The sequence below is a fragment of the Pelobates fuscus genome, chromosome 11, assembly GCF_036172605.1.
Source record: "Pelobates fuscus isolate aPelFus1 chromosome 11, aPelFus1.pri, whole genome shotgun sequence".
In the NCBI taxonomy this organism is placed as follows: domain Eukaryota; kingdom Metazoa; phylum Chordata; class Amphibia; order Anura; family Pelobatidae; genus Pelobates; species Pelobates fuscus.
Window position 1 is genome coordinate 129,180,418 of NC_086327.1, and position 27,144 is coordinate 129,207,561.

General features: G+C 39.8%; 2 protein-coding genes across 7 annotated transcripts in view; one reads left to right on the forward strand and one right to left on the reverse strand.

Annotated features, from left to right (window-relative positions):
• PKNOX2 (PBX/knotted 1 homeobox 2) overlaps positions 1-27,144 on the reverse strand; it is a 327,238-nt gene that overhangs the window by 147,279 nt on the left and 152,815 nt on the right. For 5 of the 6 annotated variants that reach the window (XM_063436753.1, XM_063436752.1, XM_063436748.1 and 2 more), the window contains one exon: positions 16,368-16,419. The gene's annotated coding sequence lies outside the window, so the exon portion shown is untranslated. Of the gene's footprint in view, positions 1-16,367; positions 16,420-19,874; positions 19,894-27,144 lie in introns of those variants that run through there. The other variant, XM_063436751.1, reaches the window with a different exon arrangement.
• LOC134577030 (uncharacterized) lies at positions 23,359-24,201 on the forward strand. Its single transcript, XM_063435674.1, has one exon. It carries the CDS (start codon positions 23,359-23,361, stop codon positions 24,199-24,201), a length of 843 nt encoding a protein of 280 aa, XP_063291744.1.

The following is a 27,144-nucleotide window of genomic DNA, read 5'->3' on the forward strand; positions in this document are numbered from 1 at the left end:
GGGTGAATTTAGATAGAAAGGGAGAAGGGAAAATCACGGCCTGCTAAGCTCTAGAACAGTGGGATTAATAACGCATTAATTTTAATGCAGAGACGGTTTTCTACTTGACAAATAGCAAAGTGAATATTTGAGTATCTCCACGGGGGGTTAATGAGAACTCTGATTAGTTGTTCAGAGATTTCCACAGTTATCCCATGGGGGGGAGATTTAACACAAAAAAGCACAGAAATGGAATTAAAAAATGTTTGTGTATTCCATGTCATAGCGCCATGAATAGGGTAATTTGTGGGTTTCAATGAAATTATCCCCAAAACCTACTTCATTTTGGAGATGCAAATGATTTATGTACTACTAACCTAGGCCACGTTAATCAGAGAACCAGAGATCAGTATTGCAGGTTATTGATCAGAAAATGTAATTTATCAAAAATATGGAATGACTGCATTTCAGATAATGATATAACATGTATTGAGAATACAACCTTTAATAAATGTATCATCATTTCTAAACAAGATGATCATAAAACATTATCACAGCCCCTAGATTAGTGTGAGCAAGAACCGAGTCTGGAAGAGACCTGAAGGATCAGAGAATTGATCTACAGTCAGAGTCTGAGGATTTACTATTAACTTCCCTTACAGCCTGAGACAGGGAAAGATCTGATTCAGGAATTAAACAGTCCATTTAAGAGGGAGGTAGAGGGAGATAATTAGCATAATAACATGGGGTGCTGATGGGCTCCATCAGATAGGAGTCTAGGGTATGACGCACTCCATCAGATAGGAGTCTAGGGTATGACGCACTCCATCAGATAGGAGTCTAGGGTGTGACGCGCTCTGTCAGTGAGTGTGTGTGTGTCTGTCAGTGAGTGTCTGTGTGTGTCTACCAGTGAGTGTCTGCCTGTGTGTGTGTCTGTCAGTGAGTGAGTGTATGTATGTCAGTGAGTGTCTGTCAGTGAGTGAGTGTATGTCAGTGAGTGTCTGTGTGTGTGTATGTCAGTGAGTGTGTGAGTGTTTGACTGTCAGTGTGAGTGTCTGTCTTTCAGTGAGTGTCTGCCTGTGTGTGTGTCTGTCAGTGAGTGTCTGTGCGTCTGTCAGTGAGTAAGTATATGTCTGTCAGTGAGTGAGTGTATATCTATTATTATTATTATTATTATAGCAATTTATATAGCGCCAACAGATTCCGTAGCGCTTTACAATATTATGAGAAGGGATTTAACTATAGATAGGACAATTACAAATAAACTTACAGGAACAATAGGTTGAAGAGGACCCTGCTCGATCGAGCTTACATTCTATAGGAGGTGGGTGTAAAACACATTAAAACACATCTGTCAGTGAGTGAGTGTATGTCTGTCAGTGAGTGAGTGTATGTCAGTGAGTGTCTGTGTCTGTCTGTCAGTGAGTGAGTGTATGTATGTCAGTGAGTGTCTGCGTGTGTGTCAGTGAGTGAGTGTATGTATGTCTGTCAGTGGGAGTCTGTGTGTGTGTGTGTCTGTCAGTGAGTGAGTATATGTCTGTCAGTGAGTTTATGTGTGTGTATGTGTGTCAGTGAGTGAGTGTATGTCTGTCAGTGAGTGTGTGTCTGTCAGTGAGTGAGTGACATGACGGGGTGACAAAATTAATCTTTGCCTAGGGCAGCAGAAATGCATGCACCGGCCCTGCTTGAGGATCATGGGAGAAGTAAAAGAAATTGCATGAAATGTCTTGTCAGTGCCTGAAATAGTTATGATATCAAAGGGGGTCAATATCTTAATTAAATGGGTGTGATAATTAAGCTGTGAGTTGTTTAGAGGAATAGCTAAGATTTGTTAGTAAATGAGGGTCTGTTTACCTGCCACGCGAGAGTAATACGACATTCCCATTGAAACAGGATGCTTGCTGCAGCTGGATTGCACAAAATTGCTGTCTCTACCATATGGTAACTTTAAGCTCCAAATTACAATTGAATTATTTTAGATTTACAGATGGATCAATACATTTCAAGCATTCCTTGTACAGGGAATTATCAATTAAACAGTATTTTGTTGTAATAAAAACCAAACAGAAAATTGTTGGCTTATAGTCCAGTTGAAAAAAATATATTGTATAATGCCCCACTAGACCTTAACCCCTTAAGGACACACGACATGTCATGATTCCCTTTTATTCCAGAAGTTTGGTCCTTAAGAGGTTAAAGGAATACTATAGGGTCAGAACACAAACATGTATTCCTGAACCTATAGTGTTAAAACCTCCATTTAGCCCCCTCTGCCCCTCCCTCCGCTTCCTTAAAATATAGTAAAATCTTACTTGTATTCAAGTCTGCAGCTACGTCCTCTGTCCCTGATCTGCCTGTTTGGCTGACATCATCAGAAGTAGTGGTCTGAGCAAATCAAAATGCTTCCCCACAGGATTGGCAAAGACTGTCAAGGAGCCAGTACAAGTCAAACACAGCCCTAGCCAGTCAGCATCTCTTCATAGAGATGCATTGAATCAATCAGTTCAGTGTCTGCATGCAGCGAGTGGAGACACTGAATGTCAGTCACACTGTGCAGCACTGCCCCAGGAAGCAACTCTAGCAGCTATCTGAGGAGTGGCCAGTGGAGGTATCCCTAGGCTGTAATGTAAACACTGCATTTCATCTGAAAAGACAGTGTTTACTGAAAAAAGCCTGAAGGGACAGGTTCTACTCACCAGAACAAATACAATACACTGTAGTTGTTCTGGTGACTGTCACTTTAACTTATTCAACTAGTTTTTACACGTCTTCGTACAGCAGCGAAACAGATTGCTACATTAATCCTCGATGCTGCCCCTCTACATTCCTGCAGAAGGACTTTAAGTAGTGGCGGCACTCCTTCCTCCCACTCTCATCAGCAACAATTGCAGGTCACACTCTCAATCTGCATTTCTAGCATTTAGGGAAGAGGTTGGCATATTGAGTCCGCTACACCATAATCTCGTTGTGGAAAGATTTGGACTGACCTAGTGCTGGATTACAAGTGAGTTTTACTGCTTCTGCAGCTTTTTTCCATATTAACAGAGGGAGGGCGGCAGTATTCTATTCATTATTCTAAAGAACACACTAATGTTTTTATTAAAGGTAAACCTATTTTTGGACGACATGTTGGTGTAATTAGTATAAAAGTTAAATACATATTTGTGCACAAGTCTAGTTTAATATTTCATTTCTGATGACTGAGTGGAAAGGGTTAAGGCTCTCTTTAAGTAAATTAAAGGAGACGGCTATGGGGTTGAATGAGGTAAGTCATTCTGGAGATTGGTTCAGATATATGCAGTGATGAAGTTAATTAATCTGCTGGGTCCTAATTATATCCTCGCGGTTGCATCTGAAATACAAATCACCAATGTCAGTATCTGCTGAGTTAACATAAGCCTGGGATATATCATGCATTATATCAGCTTTATTGAAGTAAAAAAAATAAAAATAAAAGGTATTACCTCCCGTATTAATAACCCCGTCCAAAATCGAAATAAATATGTATTTGTTTTTTAAACTGCGCCATCTCTAAAGATATTACATCACACATAAAAACAAAAAAAAATCACCAGGCAGCTAACAAGACCTGCTATGGCAATTCATGGCTGATAAATCTCATACATTTACTACGCTGCTTCATAGCGGATAAACTGAGTAAGTTAAATACCTTCTCAATAAAATGGTATAACCAGTGACAATGTGTGAATTAATACATCTAGTCTGGATGCAGGGGGAATAAAGAACATAAACGATAAAACATATTTATGATAAAAATAAATAAATAAATAGTAGCTTATTCTCTAAATCGGGGGTGGCAATAATTTACCAAAATGGTTGAGTGGAAGAATTTAGCAGTTTGCCTATTTTCGTCTAAATTTGGATCTCTTGTTATTTTTCTGCAGTCAACAGTTTAGCGAATAAACCCCACCATTTTACTTGGATCTGGTATGATTGTTTTTTTTTTTAAAGAAATCCATTTAACTCCAGGAGATAAGAATCTGCCGGGACAGCGTTAATGCACATAGTCAGAAAGTGTCGAATTTCCTAAGGGCTCCCATGGGGCCATTTTAACATCTTTAAATAATGGCAAATCTTAGATTCGGAGAGCTTGGTCTTTAATGAAAAGGGCCCGTTCTGAGTGCTTGAAAATGTACATTCACTTGTGGCTGTTTTTATTAAAGCATTTAAAGTAAATGAGAAGCCATTGGCAGATATTAATGTTGCAGAGAACTCGCGGTGCGGGAGGGGTAAATCCCGCATGTGTCACATTCAGATAACGCCGAGGGACTATTTACTAATCTGAAAAAAACCAAAACAACTCCTCCATGCTGGAAATTGGCTTGCTCACATATGAATAAGAGAAGCGTCAGCTTCCCGGGAGCAGTGGCGTGCGAGGGGGTATATTTGCTCCTGTTTATGTAGAGTTTTGCCTCGATTTTCTTAAAGGGCCCTTCTTTCTATTTTACAGTGTTCGGTCTTATACATACAGTGCCAGAGAGTCACTTAAAGAGTGGCCGGCGCGCTCTCAGATGTCACGCAGAATAGAGTGTTGGTGGCTTCTAGTCGTTGCTTTCATTTACAGATTTGAGGTTTTGTGCTGAGAATTGGAGCGGCTCCAATAAAGCGAATTAGTCATCAGAATGCGATCCTGGCTAAACATTCCTCTATTTCCCAAGCAGAAAAATTATAGTTTTTTTTAAAATAATTATATACTACTTGTATTATCGTATTAGACCTCAAAGCAGTGCGTCGAATGCATTCCGCGACCTGGGGAGACATGATCGTCCGCTCTTGAAATAATTCACATTAAACTATATTTTGCAATATATTACAGTCCACCACTTTTGTGAGGTAATTTTTCTGAACGGATACTCTAAGCACCAAAACCACTTCATATTAAAAGGCACAATCCAAGCACCATAACCACTTATGTGCATCTTCAGTCCTTTAGTGGACAGGCCATTCTCTTTTCTGGGCATTGCCAGTCATGCAAGGCCTCTCAGGCCATGGATTTAAGATATTTTTTTAATAAGCTTTTCAAATGATTTAATATGTTTGGATAATCTTTTAAAATGATTTTATTCACAATATTAAAATATATAAAAAAAAAAATACTGTATATCTATATATAACAAATATCAAAATATTTTAAAAAATCTTAAAAGGTTATCCAAAAATCTTACATCATGTTCAAAGTGCCTGTCAGACAGACATAGTGGCTATAACATACCTCCCAAGTGTCCCTGTTTAGGAGGGACAGTCCCCATCTTGTTCCCAAATCCCTCTGTTCCTCTTTTCTCTCCTAATGTCCCTATTTTCTAGGAGCTCCATATTGTTGGGGTGTCTGAGCGTATAACAAGCTCCAGAGCAATAATACTTCCAGTAATGTGTCTGAGTGTATAACAGAGCTCCACAGCAATAATACTCCCAGTAATGTGTCTTTAAACTACAATAAATGTGTTTAAAATTCAGTTTGTGTAAATTAGATACATTGTTCTTCTAAATTACATTTTTGTTCTATAAATTGTTATTACGAAGTCAGAACAGCCCCACCGCTGCCCACATTCCCACTCACGCTCAGAACAGCCACAACCATGGGCACACCTCCACTCACACTCAGAACAGCTCTGCCCCTGGCCGCATTCCCACTCACACTCAGAACAGCCATATCCCTGGTCACACCCTCACTCAAACCCAGAACGGCCCTGCCCATGGCAATATCCCCACTCACACCTTTTAAATTAAAACGTCACTCTTTATCTATTTGAAATCTTGGTAGGTATTCCACGTAGTGGCTATCAGACAGACATAGTGGCCATCAGACAGATATAGTGGCTAGCAGACAGATAGCTACTAAAGACTCTTTCTCCTTAAGACTTTGGATTTTTAAAGCTCTTTACGCTGCACACACACACACACACAGAAACAAGCACAGACACACACATATATATAGAAACATGAACATACATACACACACACACACACACACACACAGAAACATGCACATAAAAAAGACACATACAAAGACACACACACACACACATTTCACTAGTTCTGTAAAAATAAGAAAAAATAAATATAGCCGTGGATGTTACTTTCAGTGAGATTATATCTTGGTCTCTCGATATAATCGATTCGTCCCACTCTCCAGCTCCTCTAGACACAATCACTAGTTTTATTTTTATTTTTTGTTGTTTTCTTTTCTCTTCACAAAACAATAAAAGTTTTGGAGTTAAAGTCACTATGGCTCTGGGATTATTTTCCTGATGCTTAAAACGCGCGGTTATGGAATGGCTTTTGATTAGGTGTAAAGAACTTTTTTTGGCGTCTTCAGAACAATAATGTTTAAACCACCATGAAATAAATATCATGCCTGCGATTTCTTCCTCCAGGACGTTAAGCGAATGCTGTTCAAACACAGCCAGATTTGGTAGTGCTTGTATGTGAACGAGAGTTCTCTGCCCCCATAGTGGATCTCGTCCTCCCGCTGTGACACATCTGTTTACTGGAGAGAATAACTCCTTCCCTGCAGCCAGCAGGCCTTCAAAACTTCTTAATGGCAGAAAGAAACATAACCGTATTCTGCGCAAATGTTTCCTGAAACTTATTAAGTCTGGAAAGCATTCAGACGGACTCCCTTAGAACTTCACAAACGCAGCAATCTTGGGTATATGCATTTAAGTTAAGAAAAAAAAATGGTGAAATGCTTATTTCAGAGAAACATTTAAAACACAATTTTCCAATTATAAGTTGTGCTTGAAAAAAAAAGTAATGATTGCCTTCAATTCCATAACACGAAAAAAAAACCAATGCGGACAGTGACACCAACTGTTAAACAAAGAACGTGCAATAATGAGCACAAAGAAAGTGTACAAATGGCCAACCTGAGCGGTGACATAACTGACTTCTATTAACCGAAAGTCATGTTATCAAACAAGATGACTACCATTTACATTTTAATAAAAAAAACATACAAGCTGTGATCATGTTTTTATCGAATGTGATGGAATTACTAAAAAGAGCATTGCATGTTCTGCGAGATCATCACACCTTCCGCAATGATCTGTGATCATCCCACCTTCTGTAATGCTCCAAGATCGGCCCACCTTCCACGATGCTCTGAGATCGACCCACCTTCCGCAATGCTCTGAGATCGGCCCACCTTCTGCAATGCTCTGAGATCGTCCCACCTTCTGCAATGCTCTGAGATCGTCCCACCTTCTGCAATGCTCTGAGATCGTCCCACCTTCTGCAATGCTCCAAGATCATCCCACCTTCGGAGATGCTCCGAGATCATCCCACCTTCCGGGATGCTCTGAGATCATCCTACCTTCCGGGATGCTCTGAGATCATCCCACCTTCCGGGATGCTCTGAGATCATCCCACCTTCCGGGATGCTCTGAGATCATCCCACCTTCCGGGATGCTCTGAGATCATCCCACCTTCCGGGATGCTCTGAGATCATCCCACCTTCCGGGATGCTCTGAGATCATCCCACCTTCCGGGATGCTCTGAGATCATCCCACCTTCCGGGATGCTCTGAAATCATCACACCTTCTGGGATGCTCTGAGATCATCCCACCTTCCGTGATGCTCTGAGATCATCACACCTTCTGGGATGCTCTGAGATCATCCCACCTTCCGTGATGCTCTGTGATCATCATACCTTCTGTGATGCTCTGAAATCGTCACACCTTCCTGGATACTTTAAGATCATCACACCTTCCGTGATGCTCTGTGATCGTCACACCTTCTGCAATGCTCTGAAATTGTCACACCTTTGTTTTAAAGGTTGAGATATTGAACAAATCACTAATCGCCCAATATTTTAATGTATTACATTTGTTTGAAACCAAATGCCCAAATCTAGAATTGACTCACAGGCAATATCAAGCTTGTGTTTGCTTTATGTGGCAATAAACCATACTTTGCATTGTCTGTGAGTCTAGCCTTGATTTTCTACATATGGACTTTGGGTCTTGGTACTGGTGGAACCAAGAGAGTGACTCATTGCATATAGTGTATATTTTCCCTTTGTGATCCTATTACTGTCATAACATTTGTGACATCATAACGCCATAATGACTTCCATGGCATCCAACATTGCCAATATTCTAATGATGTCAAGTCTTCAAGTATGTCCTGATTCAGGTAGATCTTCCATGATGTCCGATAATGCCACATTTTCCGTGGTGTTTGTGACATTGTCATATTGTCTTGTATAATATCCTGACAGTTAAAATGTCCTGACCAACAGTCCAGCAATGTGTCTGTGCTAAAGACCTCATGAGCCCCCTTGAAAAGGCTGATAAAGTCCTATTATTGCTAAGGCAAAAAACTAAATGTGATTTAAGGATGGAAGCAAGAAATGACCAGACATCACTTTACGACTCCGTCTGAATTAAAATTTTCATTCAAAGCCATAATTTATACGGTTGTATTTAATATCTTAAAATATTACTCTGAATTCACATGCTTAAGGTTAAACTTAATGTACAACCTCTGCAAGTCGGTCTCAAATAAAAGGGATTTAATTAGCTGGTGAATGTAGATTAGCGAATGTCCTCTATTTTAATGAAACTTCAGATTTTTTTACATTTTGTTCTTCTTTCTAATTTAGCAGAATGTCCATGGCTCCATTCCACCCTGGGGTAGAACATGCTGTTTTAATGTTCCTACAGAACGTGTGTCATATAAACAGTGATGGGATTGGGAGTACCGAAATGGACTGTAAATAGTCCTCACAGATCTTGTGTTATATAAATAGTGATGGGAGTGGGAGTAGTGGAAGGGCTATAAATAGCCCTCACAGATTGGGTGTTATATAAACAGTGATGGGAGTGGGAGTACCGAATGGACTGTAAATAGTCCTGACAGATCACGTGTCATATAAGCAGTTATGGGAGTGGGAGTAATGGATGGGCTATAAATAGTCCTCACAGATCGGTTTAAATGAGACTCTAAGAAATGCTTTCTTTGTTTCATACAATCGATCACTTACAGATATATTGTATAATATGCAGAATATTGGAGTGTTACACTCAATATAATATATAAAACACGTGATTAACCCTTGCATTGCTGAGGGGTTTTTCCCAGCTATTTACCTGCTGGCTGTTAGAGCTCCCATCGAGAAATTAGTTTCGACATAGAAAAACTGGGTGAGAATTTTAAGCATCAGGGTCTGAAATGTAACCGTCACACAGGCTAGGATCCAGACACAATTCTGTCCAGAACTGCAGAATCCGGTAAAATCATTTGAACGAATGGCTCCGTACACAGCTGGAGAAATGACTCTAGGACATGATGATTGAAGGCCGAGTCCATGTATCTATAACTCCACTGATCACTTAGGGCCTTGCTTTGTCTTGTTTAATGTTACAGGATCACAACTGCTAAAAATCAGCTGCGCCTCATGTAGAATTTATCACACTTAAATATCCAGATAAACCCTGTGTTTCTTATTGCAGAGATATGTCCATGGTAAGCCTTAGAAGGGTTAAGGATGATTTATATGGAAAAAAATAATATGATTGTCACCCTTTCGCAATCATACTTTTTTATTTTTACATATAACATATATAGATTGTAAGCTCTGAGTCCAGCTCTTTAGCCGGAGCTGCCATTGATGAATTAGAAGTAAAAAAATAATGCTAATTAGCAGTAAAACCATAATACATCAAACCAGGTGCCATTAAAATATCTGTTTTACTGGGCAGTCAGCAGAACAATCCCTTTCTGATTATCGGGGAGATGTAGACACATGCCCCTCGTTAGGAAAGTCAGGTACGCACTGCAGCCTGGGAAAGAAGTTGCACATCTGGCAGCCATTATCAGAGCGCGGCCTGGTTTATATCACAAACAGGTACTTGGACAGAATGGTAGCACCATGCTCTGGGTGGCCGGGGATTAGGCCTTTCTACAGAGGGAGCGCTATGACATGACGGAGAGGTTAGCAACATGGTGCTGACATATCTCAAATGTCGCTCTAAGCCGCGGCCTGAGATCTGAAAAGAAACATTACAAAAAAAAGGCCCAAAAATATGAAACAATTTATGCGAGGCTGATCCCTAAATCAAGTCATTAACAGCCCTATCAAAAATAGTAAACGACTTGGAGAAATTAAATCCTTTCGACAGCTGCGAGGGAGGTTTTCCGCAAAACACTCATTTGTTGCTGCAGAGGGAAATTGGTTGAGAATATAATTCGTAGGCCGGGCTTCAGGGAAGTCAGAATCACAGCGAAACGAGGTGTATTTTCCAGATCCTACTTAAACAACGTTACATGGTTGTTCTGTGAGTTTTTGAATCTGCCAAAATTACCCTGGTCCACAAAACCGCTGGTCCATGTCCATGTGCACATCTAGTGAATGCAGGAATAAAACTTTGCACAAATGGACTGTGATCTGCTACCATGTGCTTTATTCTAGCTTGTTTTATGTTTTATCACTTGCAGAGAAATCAGTAAGAACAATCCATTAATTTCCACGGTGACTGCTCCACGTTTCCTTCAATTGCGCGTTACACAGAACCTCCAAAGTCCGATCTAGTGTAACTGGTGTTTGTTGCGCTCGCTGTCCGGTGGGTACAATTTAACATGTGTATACACCAGTCATTCCATTAAAAATGCAAAGGATTTAAAAAGTACTTTTTTGGACATGCACACTTTTCCTGTAATTTCCAGATTTCACAGCTATTTATTGGCTTCTGTGAGTAAATGGACTTAATATAAGATGAACAGATTTTTGTAACATATGATATATGAAAGATTGCACCGGATGTACTTTTAACTCATGGACATGGAGCTTCACATTACCGAGTCAAACTCGGTCGTCAGGAAGACATCCAGTAGAGTGTAGCCATGGGACAACAAAGTAAGGGTAGTGGGCCTTGACAAGGCCAGGAAGTAGGCATAGCAACCATGTTAATTAGGTCATTAGCTTTTTGGGGTGGGGTTTTGTTAGTCATATATAGCCCCCATTTTAGCTAGTGGTCATCTTAATTAACTTTCACTTACCTGGTAGTTGTCTGGCAGGTTTGTGCGGGTTTCTGTTTTTCTTTCAGGTGTGGTAGCTGAGAAGGGTATGTCGTGGCTGCAGGATCAGATGGGGTCAGCTGGGCCTTCGGCGGGGATGGCGGCTGCTCCGGTTCGATGGCCTACGCGGAGTTCCTAGCCTCCACAGAGGCTGAGCCCTGGCGCTGTCCTGGCGGAGGGAAAGCCCAGCGGCAGAAGCAGCTGGTTCTGGAGGGAAAGCTGGCATGTGGCCTGGCAAGATGGCCGGGGTGGAGGTGTGGCCGGAGCCCCGAGGTCAGATGGGCTAGGGTGGTAGTGGTGTGGTCTGAGATGATACCCAGGTTTAATTGGAGACATGCCAAGGACCCAGCTGCAGTGGCATAGTGCAGGGGTAAAATCAACAGGATGATGCCAGTGTTTATTCGGAGGGTTGGAGGTGTAGCGGTCAGGCACCAGGATTTGGAAGGTATGTTTCTGGGTTATTATAGGAGGGATGGTGTACATCTTTCAGATGTGGGGTGTGACTTGTTAAATTTTGGTTTTCAGGAGGGTATTCATAGGGCCCTGTTTTTCTGTGGTGGGGGTTGCCCAAGTGCTTTAGGGATCAAGCCCTGAGCTGTGGCTGTTATTGCCAGGTTACATTTGAGGGGAAGATGGAGTAGGAAGTGGGGCATGGCTACATTAGGATGGATTAGGCAGGTAAGATTTTTTTGGTTGGTAGATTCAAGCCCGTCGGTGGCTACGAACCTGGGGGTGTAGGGGGTCTCAGTACACCCCTACAGTTAATCATATGGTTATGGGGCCATGTGATATGTTATCTGTACTGTTTTATATATTGTTATATATGGTTTGTGGGGTCATTGCCAGGGGGTATTTATGTACGGCGGATGTTGGGTTATATATGGGTATTTGTTGGCAATTACCTTATTTTGTTATATTTTTCTTACAAGTTAATAAAGCTGTGGACATATATTTCCCTATAAAAGTTGGTTTCTGTGTATTCTTGGGTTATGGGGAGGTGTTATAACATGCCGCTAAACAACTGTGCACTTGTCATAGTGTTTAACCCTCCGTTCTGCAATATGGCAATGTTTACATTGCAGAGTTAAAATGACAGGTCCACGGCAACCAGACCACTTCATTGAGATCCACCATTATTCTATAACTAACATTATTAGTGGTCCTAAAATAATGGTTCTCCATTTAGGAGACACACTGCAGGAAGAATGAGCTGATTGTGCTTGGCTGTGGGGTGCTTTTATCCAATCAGTACACAGATGGAGTCCAAATCATGGTCAGTGAATCAATGGGCACTCTCAGCTGTAAAAAGCCAGTTCGAGAGACAATGACAGTTTCATGACATATTTACATGAACAAACTAACCTTTTTAAATAATTAACACCGGCTGATCTCTTACAGAACCATAGTGTCAGCAAAAAAAAAGTCTGATAAATAAGCCTCTGTTTTCTATATTAGCATTATAATACGGCAGGGATATTTGGCCAGATCTATACTATCAGTCATATTATAAAGAATTCTCCCAGCTTGCACTGCATTCATTTTAATATATGAGTATATTCAAAATTTACTTCCTGCGAATACATTGTAGCACAATCTTTCTGATAGCAGACCCATTTGAGACCGATACGATTGCATTTGTTTCATCAGATAAGCGCAGAATACACATTAATTTAAATGTTTTGTTTACTTGACAAAAAGCCTTTGTCTTTACCCAAAAACAATGCAAACATTATTAATTTGAGAATTCAGGAGAGGTGGAGGCTGTCCCATCAGTTCCAAAGTGTAATAATAATAAGTGTACTAATGTAATTCTTTGTTTGTGTCTCAACTTTAAGGTTATCATCATGTTTTTTAAAAATAGCTAAATATTCAGTTTAATTATTATTATAAATAAAACTTTAACCTGGTTAAAACGGCCTATCCCATGAAAGGTACAGATCTTTCCCAATCTGGCTTCCTCTGGTGTTAAATTAATTGTGTAAGAATGTAACATAATATGAGTTAGAAATCACACTATTAAAAAAAAAAAAAAAAAGAACGAAAAGATAAAGCACTTTTCTCATTCCATCTTCTGTTTTTCTTTTAAAATGTCCAATTTCTTTAGACTTCTTTTGATTTTGATTTTCTTTTTTTTTTAAAAAAAGCTCATATATTTGACTTTTCTGCACACGGCGAGCGGTGAGTGGTTTTGTTCTGCGGATTTATAAGCAGTCAGCAATCTGCAGGGGGTGTCCGTCTCTGCTGCATTTAGAACTGAGTTTCCTCAAGGGAATGGGCTGACTAACACGGCTGAAAATGGGAAATTTTGTAGCAGAGATGTTAAGATTTTTCGCAGCGAGAAGCGGGTGCCCCTCCCCATAGCAGCTTTTGTTTTTAGTTTAACACATACTCAGTGTTGTATGATAGATTCCGATCAGTTATTTTTTTTATTAATAAACTTAAAGCATTGGAAGGTGTTAGCCACGAGAAGTGTACGCTCAATCATGACCCTCGGCGAGAGCGGACATCTTCCTATCCTCCTAGATGGACCAGTTCTTGTGTAATCAGTATGTGGGTTAAAATCACTATTGATGACAACCTAAACCTAAACACATCATATGCACTCTCCGTCCCTCTTCAACCAATAAAGAGGGCCTGCGCAGACCCCTGGGCAGATTTGGTTGGTGGACATGGGAAAATCATTACCGAATAGAGCTGTCTTTGGTCAGACCTGTCCCCTCCATCCCCAATCGTATACCAGGCTGTATAGCAAGAAAACAACTTTCAGAGAATAGGTGTCGAGAATAAAGGTTCACATTCCAACGCAATTTACATGGACGCCAACTTTGCAGCCTGGAGCTGTATAGATTATAACTGCGGCATTCTGTGCTACAAACAAAAAGACCCATTTGTCTGCAGCGAAAATGAATATACTTGGTTTATTAGGCGTGGTCTGTGGCATTAGTCATTACAAATTTAAAGAGTTTATTAAATGCTCTTATTTGTCTTTTTTGTTTTCTTCGGGCGCTGAGAACCTTTACATCCAAAAAATGTCACTTTCTTTATCTCACTTTAGCGAGAACATCAAACAAGACCCTGCACTCGCCATTTCCACGCGGGATACCCCATTAGTATTGACATAGCGATGTGATTAGCAGAGATCCAAGCTGCAATCTAATTGGGGAGAAGTTTGGGGATAATTTCATTCTCTGTATTATTCCTAAACTCAATCAAATAAACAAAACACATAAAGGATTGTTCCTATGTTTCTAATGATTCCGTAAGACCTTTAATACCTTGAAAATCAGAGCCATTATTTATCTGTTGTTTTCCGATCAGAATTTCAAGGTAAACGTTTCACAAAGGTCGCTGGATTTCGGTTATAATGAGCACGGTTACTGCTGGAGGAGTTAAAAGGAAGGTTGAAGCTTTATGATAAAATAATCACTTCTAGAACTGGCCAGATAAATAAATATAAAGAGGAATAGGAAGTTAAGAAAATCAGGAGGTATTTTATGCTCCACTTCTTGGTAAGAGTCTGTATCCGCCAAACCCTCATTATCGGGGGTCTTGAGCAAACTGTTTTTTTGTGGTTGTTTTTAACGCTTATTGCTGAGTAAGCCAGAACTCATTCAGGGCTTCACCCCAAAGTTATTTCTGAGCTAAATGTGTCTCCAGCCTCCTGGGCCATTTTATATTAAGGCCTCAATTTAATATTTTCGATAAGCTTGCCAAATAAATTCACGTTTTTGGACAAACTTTTAAAAAAAATTTTTTTTTCAAAATACTAAAATATATATAAATTTAAATTATTAAGTCATTTTTAAAAGTTTATCCAAAAATAATAAATATTTGCAAAGCTCATAAAATTAAATTGCGGCCTAATTAAGACTATCGATTCCTGAGCTCTTTAAAATAAATTATGAGAGAGTTTGCCAGAATTCCAGAACATTTTGCAAATTTCTTCTGAAATGTTGCCTTTAAATTGCAGTCAAGTACTTAAATTTTTTTTTTTAACCACAACTTCTAAATAAAACAAAACAGAGCTTGACTACAACCCCCATAAAGCGCCAATACAGGATATGTAATGATGAGACTAAGTTACAGTAATCTTAACGCAGACTAATAAAGTAGGTGGCTGTATCCCAGCATGCATTGCACTGCCTTCTAATAAACGGTTTCTTTTTTATTTTTTTAAAACGGGTGATGATTTTAGAAAACGGAATGTCTGTAACTAATGGCACCGCGAAACAGTTACTTTGAAACAGACTCACTCTTCTCTCTGAGCAGAATCTCCCGGGATTCTGAGGCTCAGATTCCGTGTGTTGCAGCAAAGAACTGTGATTCACGCGCACTTTGCAGAAGATGTAGGATGTAGATGATGGATCCAGTAAAAATTACCAGGAATGAAGTCTAATTGGCTATATTTAACTCAGGCATTAACCGGCTGCTATCGTCGCGCCCACCCTTTGATGATTAGATGAGCAATCACATGAATTTCTTTGAAAACATATTAACAATTTAGAGTTTCCTTTTTGGTGCCTTTACCAATTGCAGATATGTAATAATAACCAGTAAATGGACGAGGGAAGCAACACACAGCAAGCCGTGTAATATTGCGAAAAAAAATATGGAGTTTCTTTACTCGTCAGACACGATCTGGAGTAAATAGCCAGAATCTTCTGAAAAAAAAACTAGATTTGAGCAAAATCCCCCAGTAAAAAAAAAAAAAATCATACAAACTGTGACGCCATTTGCGATTTACTAAGCAGCGCAGGAACCTGCAAAAAATACTTTATAAATGTATAAACCCCGCGGTTAGCGAGGCCAGGTGTAAGAGCCCTTTAAATGAAGTCCAGCTATGGGGATAATCATTTTATACTTGTTGATTTGTGTAATGTTTTTTTCTCAGAGTATCAGATGCTAATCCAGCCATTATTCCAAGAAACCCCCTCTGCAGTATAACTGCCCCAGTAACACATTAAATGGTTTCAATCCCAATACTGCCAGCCAAGACATGGCGTTATTCTACCTACTGTCTACTGATATTACCGTCACAGGGCATTCAGACACGTCGGGGGATAGCAGTGACACCACGTATTGCTCACATTGTCTTGTCTGTGTGACCAATCACAAATAGAGTGCATGGAGATTGGACTGACACGGGGCCCCCTATGCCTTTATGCCTTTGGCTGGTGGCTTGCAATCTCAATAATCTGTGGGCCTGGGCTCTACCACTAGAACATTTCCCAGGATCTAGGGATCTGAGGTTCCTGGGGAAAAAAAAAGACCCTCTCTGAGTGGACTTCGGGAATCCAGCTCCATAACAAACAGAAAATGTCACAAATCAGGACACATCGGTAAAGGATTACCTTTCAAAGGAGACTCCCGTCTGATCATCAACAGATCTTCCCGGCCTTACTCCTGCAAGACAAAAATAAGAGCGAATGAATGAATGAGCGAGTGAATGACCCTACTGAAACAGCACCAAGTATATTCACTATCGCTTCTGTAGAGAACTAACCCTCCCTCAGCCTCATGTACAAAGTATAGGGTTTAACTCACAGGTTCTTGCAGAGTGTGGGATTGGGTTTATAGCCGAAGTCAGATATATAAATAATAAAAATTTGTAATAATCTAATTAACAAACTTTTACAGCAAAACAGTTTATATAATTCAGTAAATAAACCACATGTATGACACTTTCTGAAGATTCCCATGACTCGTAAAAAGGCAAAACCCAGCAAACATGTATCAACTGCGGACAATAGCCGTACTATAACAGACGCATTTAGCGCTGAACTACCGGGAATTAACACTAAAATTGCACATTTTTTAGCAGAAATTGCCACACTGGAAACCTTTTCCCATTTATGATTTTTTTTCAACTCCATGAATAATAACTGTGCATTTGTGCAAACAGATAAAGTTAACAGCGCACAACAAAATAGTGTAATGCTAGTATACATCTTACTTAATGTCAAGTGCAATGACATGCAACTCTTTTAAAATGCGTGCTCACATGTATTGTAAAATATAATAAAAGCAACACATATACCCCAAAGTATGGTATAATTATCTCTGCAGAAAATGAGAAAACAGAAAAAAATCTCATAGGGTAGTATAGGAATCACAGGTAATACATGGATTATATTCGCACTCACATTTTTCTGAGCCTGTTCAAATAACTGGTATATAACTGGTAAATAACTGGAATAATAACTTTGCAGGACGGAGACGGCGTAAGAGGAGTTTTTCACAGTGAATTGGAGTTTGTGTGTGTTAGGGGCAAACATCTCTGGAGTTTGTGAACTAGATTGAAATGGTGCAATCTGGGTTTGAATGATTGGTGAGTGGGGAAGAGCTGAAAGGATGTTTTCCACATGTTAAGTTTGACAAATATGGAGAATATTCCGGCATTCAGGGAGGGAAATCGTGTCAATGCCAGCGAGGATTTAAAATATGCAAAAAGAAAAAACATGAAGTATACCCTTTATTGCACCTATTTATTGAGATTTGGGTGAAAAAGGTCACTTTTACAGCAAATGTGTTATGACACCCAAGGAGGGAGAGGGAAACCCGGTAACATTGTATAGAGAGAATACAAACTTATTGCATGAGGTTTGATTGGGACTGCGGTCTTCTGAGCTGGAAGTCAGGAAAATCTCCCGTTCCCAGAACGCTGGCAGCAATACCAGCCAATGTACAAGGCATAAAACGCCCCGTTATTCACAGCACAGAAACGTTCGGATTACCACTTGACATTAACAATACTATCACATGATCTTCTAATATTACGCTTTATAGCGGATAGGATCACGCTTCGAATTGGTAGAAAACGCATGTCTGCAATATTACCGCGCAGCTGTCAGTGGGTGAAAATTCTAACATGTGAGGAGCGCAGAATCCCAGGGGGGGAAAAATGACAATTTAATGGAAATGCCTTGAGAAAGGAAATGGCTCTCTATGTGTTTGACACGGTGTGCTTGGGAATCAGCGAGCAGCTACCTGCTGCGGGAAGTGGCCGGAGAATCCTTATTATGATTTCCTTGTGAGCAGAACTTAGATCTATCTCTCTGACAAACCAGAGACATTTTGGCAGCTACACAACGTATAAGACAGAACTTTCTTTTTACTGACAGAGGGCAGCACGTCCTTCATTATAAAGATTTACCTGTTGTGTGAAGTGGCAGACTTTGCAACGGGATCAAATAGCATTTTTTGTGTTTTTGTCCTTTTCAATGTTTTACATCCATGAAACAGAGAACTCTGGAAGCTCTGGGATCTGTATAGAGCCAATTCTTCCCAATTCAAAGAATGAGCTCACTCAATTCACTACGCAAAGCAATAATCCAAGCAGTAACAAATTCAATGAACCAAAGGCCTAAACAGAGGGAGTCTTATCCTGACAAATTAAAGCACACACACACACACACACACTATATATCTACATCTACTTACACACAGTATGCATCTACTTACACACAGTATACATCTATTTACACACAGTATACATCTATTTACACACAGTATACATCTACTTACACACAGTATACATCTATTTACACACAGTATACATCTATTTACACACAGTATATATCTACTTACACACAGTATACATCTATTTACACACAGTATACATCTACTTACACACAGTATACATCTATTTACACACAGTATACATCTATTTACACACAGTATACATATATTAAAGTGTAGGACACATTGCGTGGCGCCTTTAATATAATATTGTATCCTATTTTATAACTTATTTGTATGAAGATTGACAGATGTTTCTGTAGGTCTGAGAACGAATTTTGGTAATATGTTCTGCGTTCGACGTTCAAGACGCACCAGAAAGAGACAAGTTGCGAAAGGGGCGACGCTGGGAAAGGTGCGAGTAGCAGGTGAGATGATCAAGGTGTGAAAAGCTGAACAACCAGCGCACTCAGTGTGTCAGGTTTTACAGCCATCTGCGACATGGTAGATTCAATTACCAGCTCCTCAACAAACTGCATTCTTTCTCTCTCTCTCTCTCTCTCTCTCTTTTTCTTTCTTTCTTTCTTTCTTTCTTTCTTTCTATGTTACAAAGTCCATATTTCTTTATGCATTTGAGTAATACAATTTATAAATGTTCATTTGTTACAAAAGGAAAGTGAGTTGTTACAAACTAGCAGTCTAGAATCCTCCCATTTATTACCTGCAGGTAATATGACCCCGCCCCCTAATTACCCAGCTCTAACCTCCTTCTACATGCTGGCCAGGGACTAATCAAAGGCTTCTCACTGAGAAGTACTATAAGCACTGGCAGCATAATAACAATTTAGTGACTATACCATAAACACATTTAGAATCTTTAAAACCATTCAAAATATTAAAATATTACATTAAGAAATTATTCAAAACTAGGGCTTTTCAAGTTATATATAAAAAAATACTTAAACTATATGATGCGTCAAGTCCATGCTTAAACCTTAACATGTTCTATAATTGACATTATGAGAGCACATCTTTAAATAAATTCAGAATGTAATATCAATACCTATTAACCCCACACCTACTGTATTAACCCCACACCATGCTGAATTAACCACATACTTGCCGAATTAACCCATACCTGCTGTATTAACCCCATACCTGCTGTATTAACCCCTCATGTTCTGAATTAACCCCACACCTCCTGTATAAACTCCATACCTCCTATATAAACCCCATACTATGCTGAATTAACCACATACTTGCAGAATTAACACCAAACCTGCAGAATTAACCCCACAACTGCTGAATTAACCCCACAACTGCTGAATTAACCCCACACCTCCTGTATACACTCTATACCTCCTATATAAACCCCATACTATGCTGTATTAACCACACACCTCCTGTATAAACGCCAAACCATGCTGTATTAACCCCACACCCAATAAATTAACTACATACCTCCCGTATTAACCTCACACCTGATGTATTGACCTTACACCTGCTGAATTAACCCAAAATCTGCTGCATTTACCCCATACCATGCAGAATTAACCCTACACTTGCTTAATTAACCCCCTACCTCCTGTATTAACACCACATCTGCTGAATTAACCGCACATCTGTTGTGTTAACCCTTACCTCCTGTATTAACCCCACGCCTGCTATATTAACCATACACCTGCTGAATTAGCATCATACTTGTTGTATTAGCCCTACAACAACTGTATTAACCCAACACGTCTGCTGTATTAACCCCACACTTGCTGAATTAGCTCCATTCCGACTGTATTAAACCCACACATGTTGAATTAACCCTTTATCCCATGGTACTATGCTGCACCAACTTGTCCTCACTGTGCTGTATAATAAAATCCAAACATAGTGCATTAAAGAGGCACTGACACAACTTATGTAATAGTTTTTTCTCTCTCAGTATTGTATGGGGATAACAATGAAATAAAGCCAAAATGTGTACTTTTCAGGACCCAACTCAGCACTCCAGTCCCTGTAACCCCCCTTAGCAACACCTCTGACTGGAGCTGCTAGCATAGACTAAGCTTATTTAGTAGAAAACATTCCATAATTTTTTTTTTTTTCATCCACGATGGGGGTCTTGGGTCGTTTACTCATTGGAGAAATTTTGAGTTGACCTTGTGTTTGTACCAGTTGAGTTTCAAACGAAGAAGAAAAAAAAAAATTCTCTCCTGCAGAGCGTACAATCTACTGTTGTGCCTAATGAGCAGGAAATCAAGCGACCTACCCAAAACCCCGACTAGTAGACAGGGACTGCGGCTGGGCTACCAGTCAATGACCTTACTATTAAACTTCACCCACTGAGTCATTTTGCAGTTTCTCCTGAAATGTGTAGAAATGCAAGCTTCATTTCCTGTTTTGTCCATTTAAACTCAGCGTGATCTTAGGAAAATCCCATTTTAGTCTTTGGATATATACTGTGCAAGCCGTACTTCTTTCGGATAAGTTTGTATAATTCTATGAAAATTATAACACAGAGCAATTTTCTTTTGGAAAAAGTAATTTACAAACCCCCCACCCCCCCACCACCACCACCAAAACAGACAAAATATTGGCAGCTGCAGAGAATTAAACGGTTGGGGGGATTTAAGATGCAATTAACTTACAAATGTCATCCCATCGCCAGCCTTGGGCAAGCCAAGCAGAGCTCTGTTAATTCATCCTCTGCAGTGGCAGAAATTTAATGTCCTGCCCGGCCCAGGAACATCCCTGCAATCATCTGCCTTTTCTAAAACTTAGAAGAGCTTTATTCAATAAAGACTGAATGAAGGGAATTCAAAAACAAATTGCAACAATTAGTAAAAAATTGCTGATTTGTAAAAAGAATTCCACCCAGCTAGAGTCTCGCACTTGGCTATTCTCTATACATTTTGCAGTTCAGATATGAATATCATTCGATGTTTAGTGAATTAACCCCAGAGCTTCTTCTGATGAAGTTCTGTCATTGCTGAAATGTTTCCTTTAATTTACTGTATTCAGCCACTATGTGCTCTTTGTGTCAATTTTGCAAATAATGTATTTGTTTGAGAAATATTCCATTTGCTATTTAGGGAATACTTGAACTATTTTAGACTTTCTCCTCCTTGTGCCTTGTACGACCATGAAACTATTCCAGCAACAAGCATGGAATAAAGTATTGTAGCAAATTAAAACCCACATGGTAAATTCTACACTAAAATAGCCAAGTTGCCACGAGAGCTGAGTTAGCGACTGTTAACATATATCGTGCCATTACAGGTTTAATTTGCTACAGTTTGAACTTTAGAGAATATTCGTGTACGTCACGTGTGTCTAGTTGGTCTTCGATGGAGAATCTGCTTTAGCACAAAATAACCTACATATTTTATATAAAGTCTAAAATGGCATGTGTAGAGTATGCGCTGATTAATTGTTAGTACGGATTCCTGTTAATAAACCTCTAACAGACAGCGAGCAAAGCATTCACAATTTTTAAACGTGTCTCTGTGTTTCTGAATCCATTTGACAAACAGTTAAAGTCGTTGAAATACCCGCAGGCCGAAGGAAGAACCTGTGCTTTATTGACGTTCTGATAAATAAAGAGGATTGTGTTTTTGAAGTCTGTTAATCGAAGGGCAGATGAAATGTCGTTTTCAATATAAATGTTTTACACTGATTTTAATTTTATTAAAAAAAATGTAAATACATTTTTAGTTTTTTGGGGGGTAAATTTTATTTCGTATCTTAATTTCTTATCTCATTTTATTTTACTTTAAGCTAATATGTATGTACATTCTGATTTAAAACGTTGTCAGTGTTTAAACTGTACATTTTGGAAAATTTCAATAAAAATATATGAGAAATAAATATATATACAGATTTTTATTTTTAGAAACTAAATGATTTTGTGAATGTCCCTTATCAGTGGCTGAGATAATCGTTTGGAGAAAGATATCCTGCGATAAACAGTTCTCCCTTCGTAGAAAGCTTTGTTCTCTCTGTCTCATTAACTTTCCTTCTTGGTACTTGTCTCAGAGAATGGCTGCCGTACACACGCCCAGCTAAATCCCGCTTTCAACTCTCTGCCTGACGCACTTCAATGAGACTTGGCCTCCCCTGACCTTCATGTGTCCTTTATTTACACCTCATTTTCATCTCTCAGGCCTTCCTCGCCACAGCTGATTCTCCCCTCGTCCTTTAATAAATCATTTAACATGTATTTATTGTTTTAAGGGAAGCCATGTTGACAGACATTTCATGCAATAAGGCACTTTAATGAAATTTGGATTTATTTATTTTTCAACTTACATTAGTTTTTTTTTAGCCAATTCTTTGTACATTTGTAGTATAGATGGATAGACAGTAACTTTGGTTTTGTCCACTTGTCCTGGACTTTAAAATGAGGCCAATACTGGACTATTAAAGGAGGCCAACGCTGGACTATAAAAGGAGGCCAACGCCAGACTATTCCCCTCCCACTTATACAATGTACGATTCCCGTCCTACTAATACAATGTACGATTCCCGTCCTACTAATACAATGTACGATTCCCCTTTCACTAATACATGTATGATTTCCCTCCCACTAATACAATGTACGATTCCCCTCTCATTGATACAATGTACGATTCCCCTCCCATTGATACAATATACGATGTCCCTCCCAATGATACAATGTACGATTCCCCTCCCACTGATTCAAAGTACGATTCCCCTCCCACTGATAAAATTTATACTTTCCCTTCCAATTATACAATATATGATTCCTCTCCCATTGATACAATGTACGATTCCCCTCCCACTGATATAATATATGATTCCCCTCCCATTGATATAATGTACGATTCCCCTCCTATTGATACATTGTACGATTCCCCTCCCATTGATACAATGTACGACTCCCGTCCTATTGATACAATGTACGATTCCCCTCCCATTGATATAATGTACGATTCCCCTCCCACTGATACAATGTACGATTCCCCTCCCATTGATACAATGTATGATTCCCCTCCCATTGATATAATGTATGATTTCCCTCCCATTGATACAATGTACGACTCCCGTCCTATTGATACAATGTACGATTCCCCTCCCATTGATATAATGTACGATTCCCCTCCCACTGATACAATGTACGATTCCCCTCCCATTGATACAATGTATGATTCCCCTCCCATTGATATAATGTATGATTCCCCTCCCATTGATACAATGTACGACTCCCGTCCTATTGATACAATGTACGATTCCCCTCCCATTGATATAATGTACGATTCCCCTCCCACTGATACAATGTACGATTCCCCTCCCATTGATACAATGTATGATTCCCCTCCCATTGATATAATGTACGATTCCCCTCCCATTGATACAATGTACGACTCCCGTCCTATTGATACAATGTACGATTCCCCTCCCATTGATATAATGTACGATTCCCCTCCCACTGATATAATGTACGATTCCCCTCCCATTGATACAATGTACGACTCCCGTCCTATTGATACAATGTACGATTCCCCTCCCATTGATATAATGTACGATTCCCCTCCCACTGATACAATGTACGATTCCCCTCCCATTGATACAATGTATGATTCCCCTCCCATTGATATAATGTACGATTCCCGTCCTATTGATACAATATACGACTCCCGTCCTATTGATACAATGTACGATTCCCCTCCTATTGATACAATGTATGATTCCCCTCCCATTGATATAATGTAAGATTCCCGTCCTATTGATACAATGTACGATTCCCCTCCCATTGATATAATGTACGATTCCCCTCCCACTGATAAAATGTACGATTCCCCTCCCATTGATATAATGTAAGATTCCCGTCCTATTGATACAATGTACGATTCCCCTCCCACTGATACAATGTACGATTCCCCTCCCATTGATACAATGTATGATTCCCCTCCCATTGATATAATGTACGATTCCTCTCCCACTGATACAATATACGATTCCCCTCCTATTGATACAATATACAATGTGCCTCCCACTGATATAATGTTCGATTCCCCTCCCATTGATATAAAGTACGATTCCCCTCCTATTGATACAATATACGATTTCCCTCCACTGATACAATGTACGATTCCCCTCCTATTGATACAATATACGATTTCCCTCCTATTGATATAACAGACGATTCCCCTCCTATTGATACAATGTACGATTCCCTTCCTATTGATACAATGTACGATTCCTCTCTCATTGATGTAATGTACGATTCCCCTCCTATTGATACAATATACGATTTCCCTCCCATTGATACAGTGTACGATTCCTCTCCCACTGATACAATATACGATTCCCCTCCTATAGATACAATATACGATTTCCCTCCCATTTATACAATGTACGATTCCTCTCCCACTGATACAATATACGATTCCCCTCCTATAGATACAATATACGATTTCCCTCCCACAGATATAATGTATGGTTTATTCTAGGCACAGGTTACAAACTTTATTGAACTGAAATCAGTAACTAACGAAGCCTGGTTTTTATTATTATTATCGATTATGAAACATTGTTGTATTTACATATTGCATTATTGAATATATATATATATATTTAGCTATAAAGAATAGGAATTCAGAAATGGAGTATTTTTACTATTTTCATTTTAGAATTCTATTAAAGTAATGTTCGATAAACATTCAATATCATTTACCTTTTAGCACATTGAACAGTGTTGATTGAAATCTTATCTTCAAGCGTTACAAATAAACTCCCCGCTTACACCCCATTTAATCACATCATTGTTTAGCCTTTCATTCCTTTTCTTATTGCAATGCTAGTGTAGTCTCTCTGTACATTGCCGCTGTAGCTGTTATGTCAGTGTGTGTTTCTGCACGCTGTGTGCGTACATTAATACTGTCAGCAGTCTCTCTGTACGTTGCCGCTGTAGCTGTTATGGCAGTGTGTTTCTGCACGCCGTCTGTGTACAGTAATACTGTCAGCAGTCTCTCTGTGCATTGTCGCTGTAGCTGTTATGTCAGTGTGTGTTTCTGCACGCCGTGTGTGTACATTAATACTGTCAGCAGTCTCTCTGTACGTTGCCGCTGTAGCTGTTATGTCAGTGTGTGTTTTTGCACGCCGTGTGCATACATTAATACTGTCAGCTGTGTCTCTCTGTACGTTGTTGCTGTAGCTGTTATGTCAGTGTGTGTATGCCATGTGTGTACATTAATACTGTCAGGGTGTCAGCAGTCTCTATGTACGTTGCCGCTATAGTTGTTATGTCAGTGTGTGCGTACATAAATACTGTCAGCAGTCTCGCTGTACATTGCCGCTGTAGCTGTTATGTCAGTGTGTGCGTACCTTAATACTGTCAGCAGTCTCTTTGTACATTGCCGCTGTAGTTGTGATACCAGTGTAATCTCAGTGTTACATTATGTGTGTGTTTCTGCACGCCGTGTGCGTACATTAATACTGTCAGCTGTGTCTCTCTGTACATTGCTGCTGTAGCTGTTATGTCAGTGTGTTTCTGCACGCCGTGTGCGTACATTAATACTGTCAGCTGTGTCTCTCTGTACATTGCCGCTGTAGCTGTTATGTCAGTGTGTGTATGCCATGTGTGTACATTAATACTGTCAGGGTTTCAGCAGTCTCTATGTACGTTGCCGCTATAGCTGTTATGTCAGTGTGTGCATACATTAATACTGTCAGCAGTCTCTCTGTACATTGCCGACGTAGCTGTTATGTCAGTGTGTGCGTACATTAATACTGTCAGAGGTCTCTCTGTACATTGCCGCTGTAGCTGTTATGTCAGTGAGTGCGTACATTAATACTGTCAGCAGTCTCTCTGTACATTGCCGACGTAGCTGTTATGTCAGTGTGTGCGTACATTAATACTGTCAGAGGTCTCTCTGTACATTGCCGCTGTAGCTGTTATGTCAGTGTGTGCGTACATTAATACTGTCAGCAGTCTCTCTGTACATTGCCGCTGTAGCTGTTATGTCAGTGTGTGCGTACATAAACACTGTCAGCAGTCTCTCTGTACATTGCCGCTGTAGCTGTTATGTCAGTGTGTGCATACATAAACACTGTCAGCAGTCTCGCTGTACATTGCCGCTGTAGCTGTTATGTCAGTGAGTGTGTACATTAATATTGTCAGCAGTCTCTCTGTACGTTGCCGCTGTAGCTGTTATGTCAGTGTGTGCGTACATAAACACTGCCAGCAGTCTCTCTGTACATTGCCGCTGTAGCTGTTATGTCAGTGTGTGCGTACATAAACACTGTCAGCAGTCTCTCTGTACATTGCCGCTGTAGCTGTTATGTCAGTGTGTGCGTACATTAACACTGCCAGCAGTCTCTCTGTACATTGCCGCTGTAGCTGTTATGTCAGTGTGTGCATACATAAACACTGTCAGCAGTCTCGCTGTACATTGCCGCTGTAGCTGTTATGTCAGTGAGTGTGTACATTAATACTGTCAGCAGTCTCTCTGTACATTGCCGCTGTAGCTGTTATGTCAGTGTGTGCTTACATTAATACTGTCAGCAGTCTCACTGTACATTGCCGCTGTAGCTGTTATGTCAGTGTGTGCGTACATAAACACTGCCAGCAGTCTCTCTGTACTTTGCCGCTGTAACGGTTATGTCAGTGTGTGCGTACATTAATACTGTCAGCAGTCTCTCTGTACATTGCCG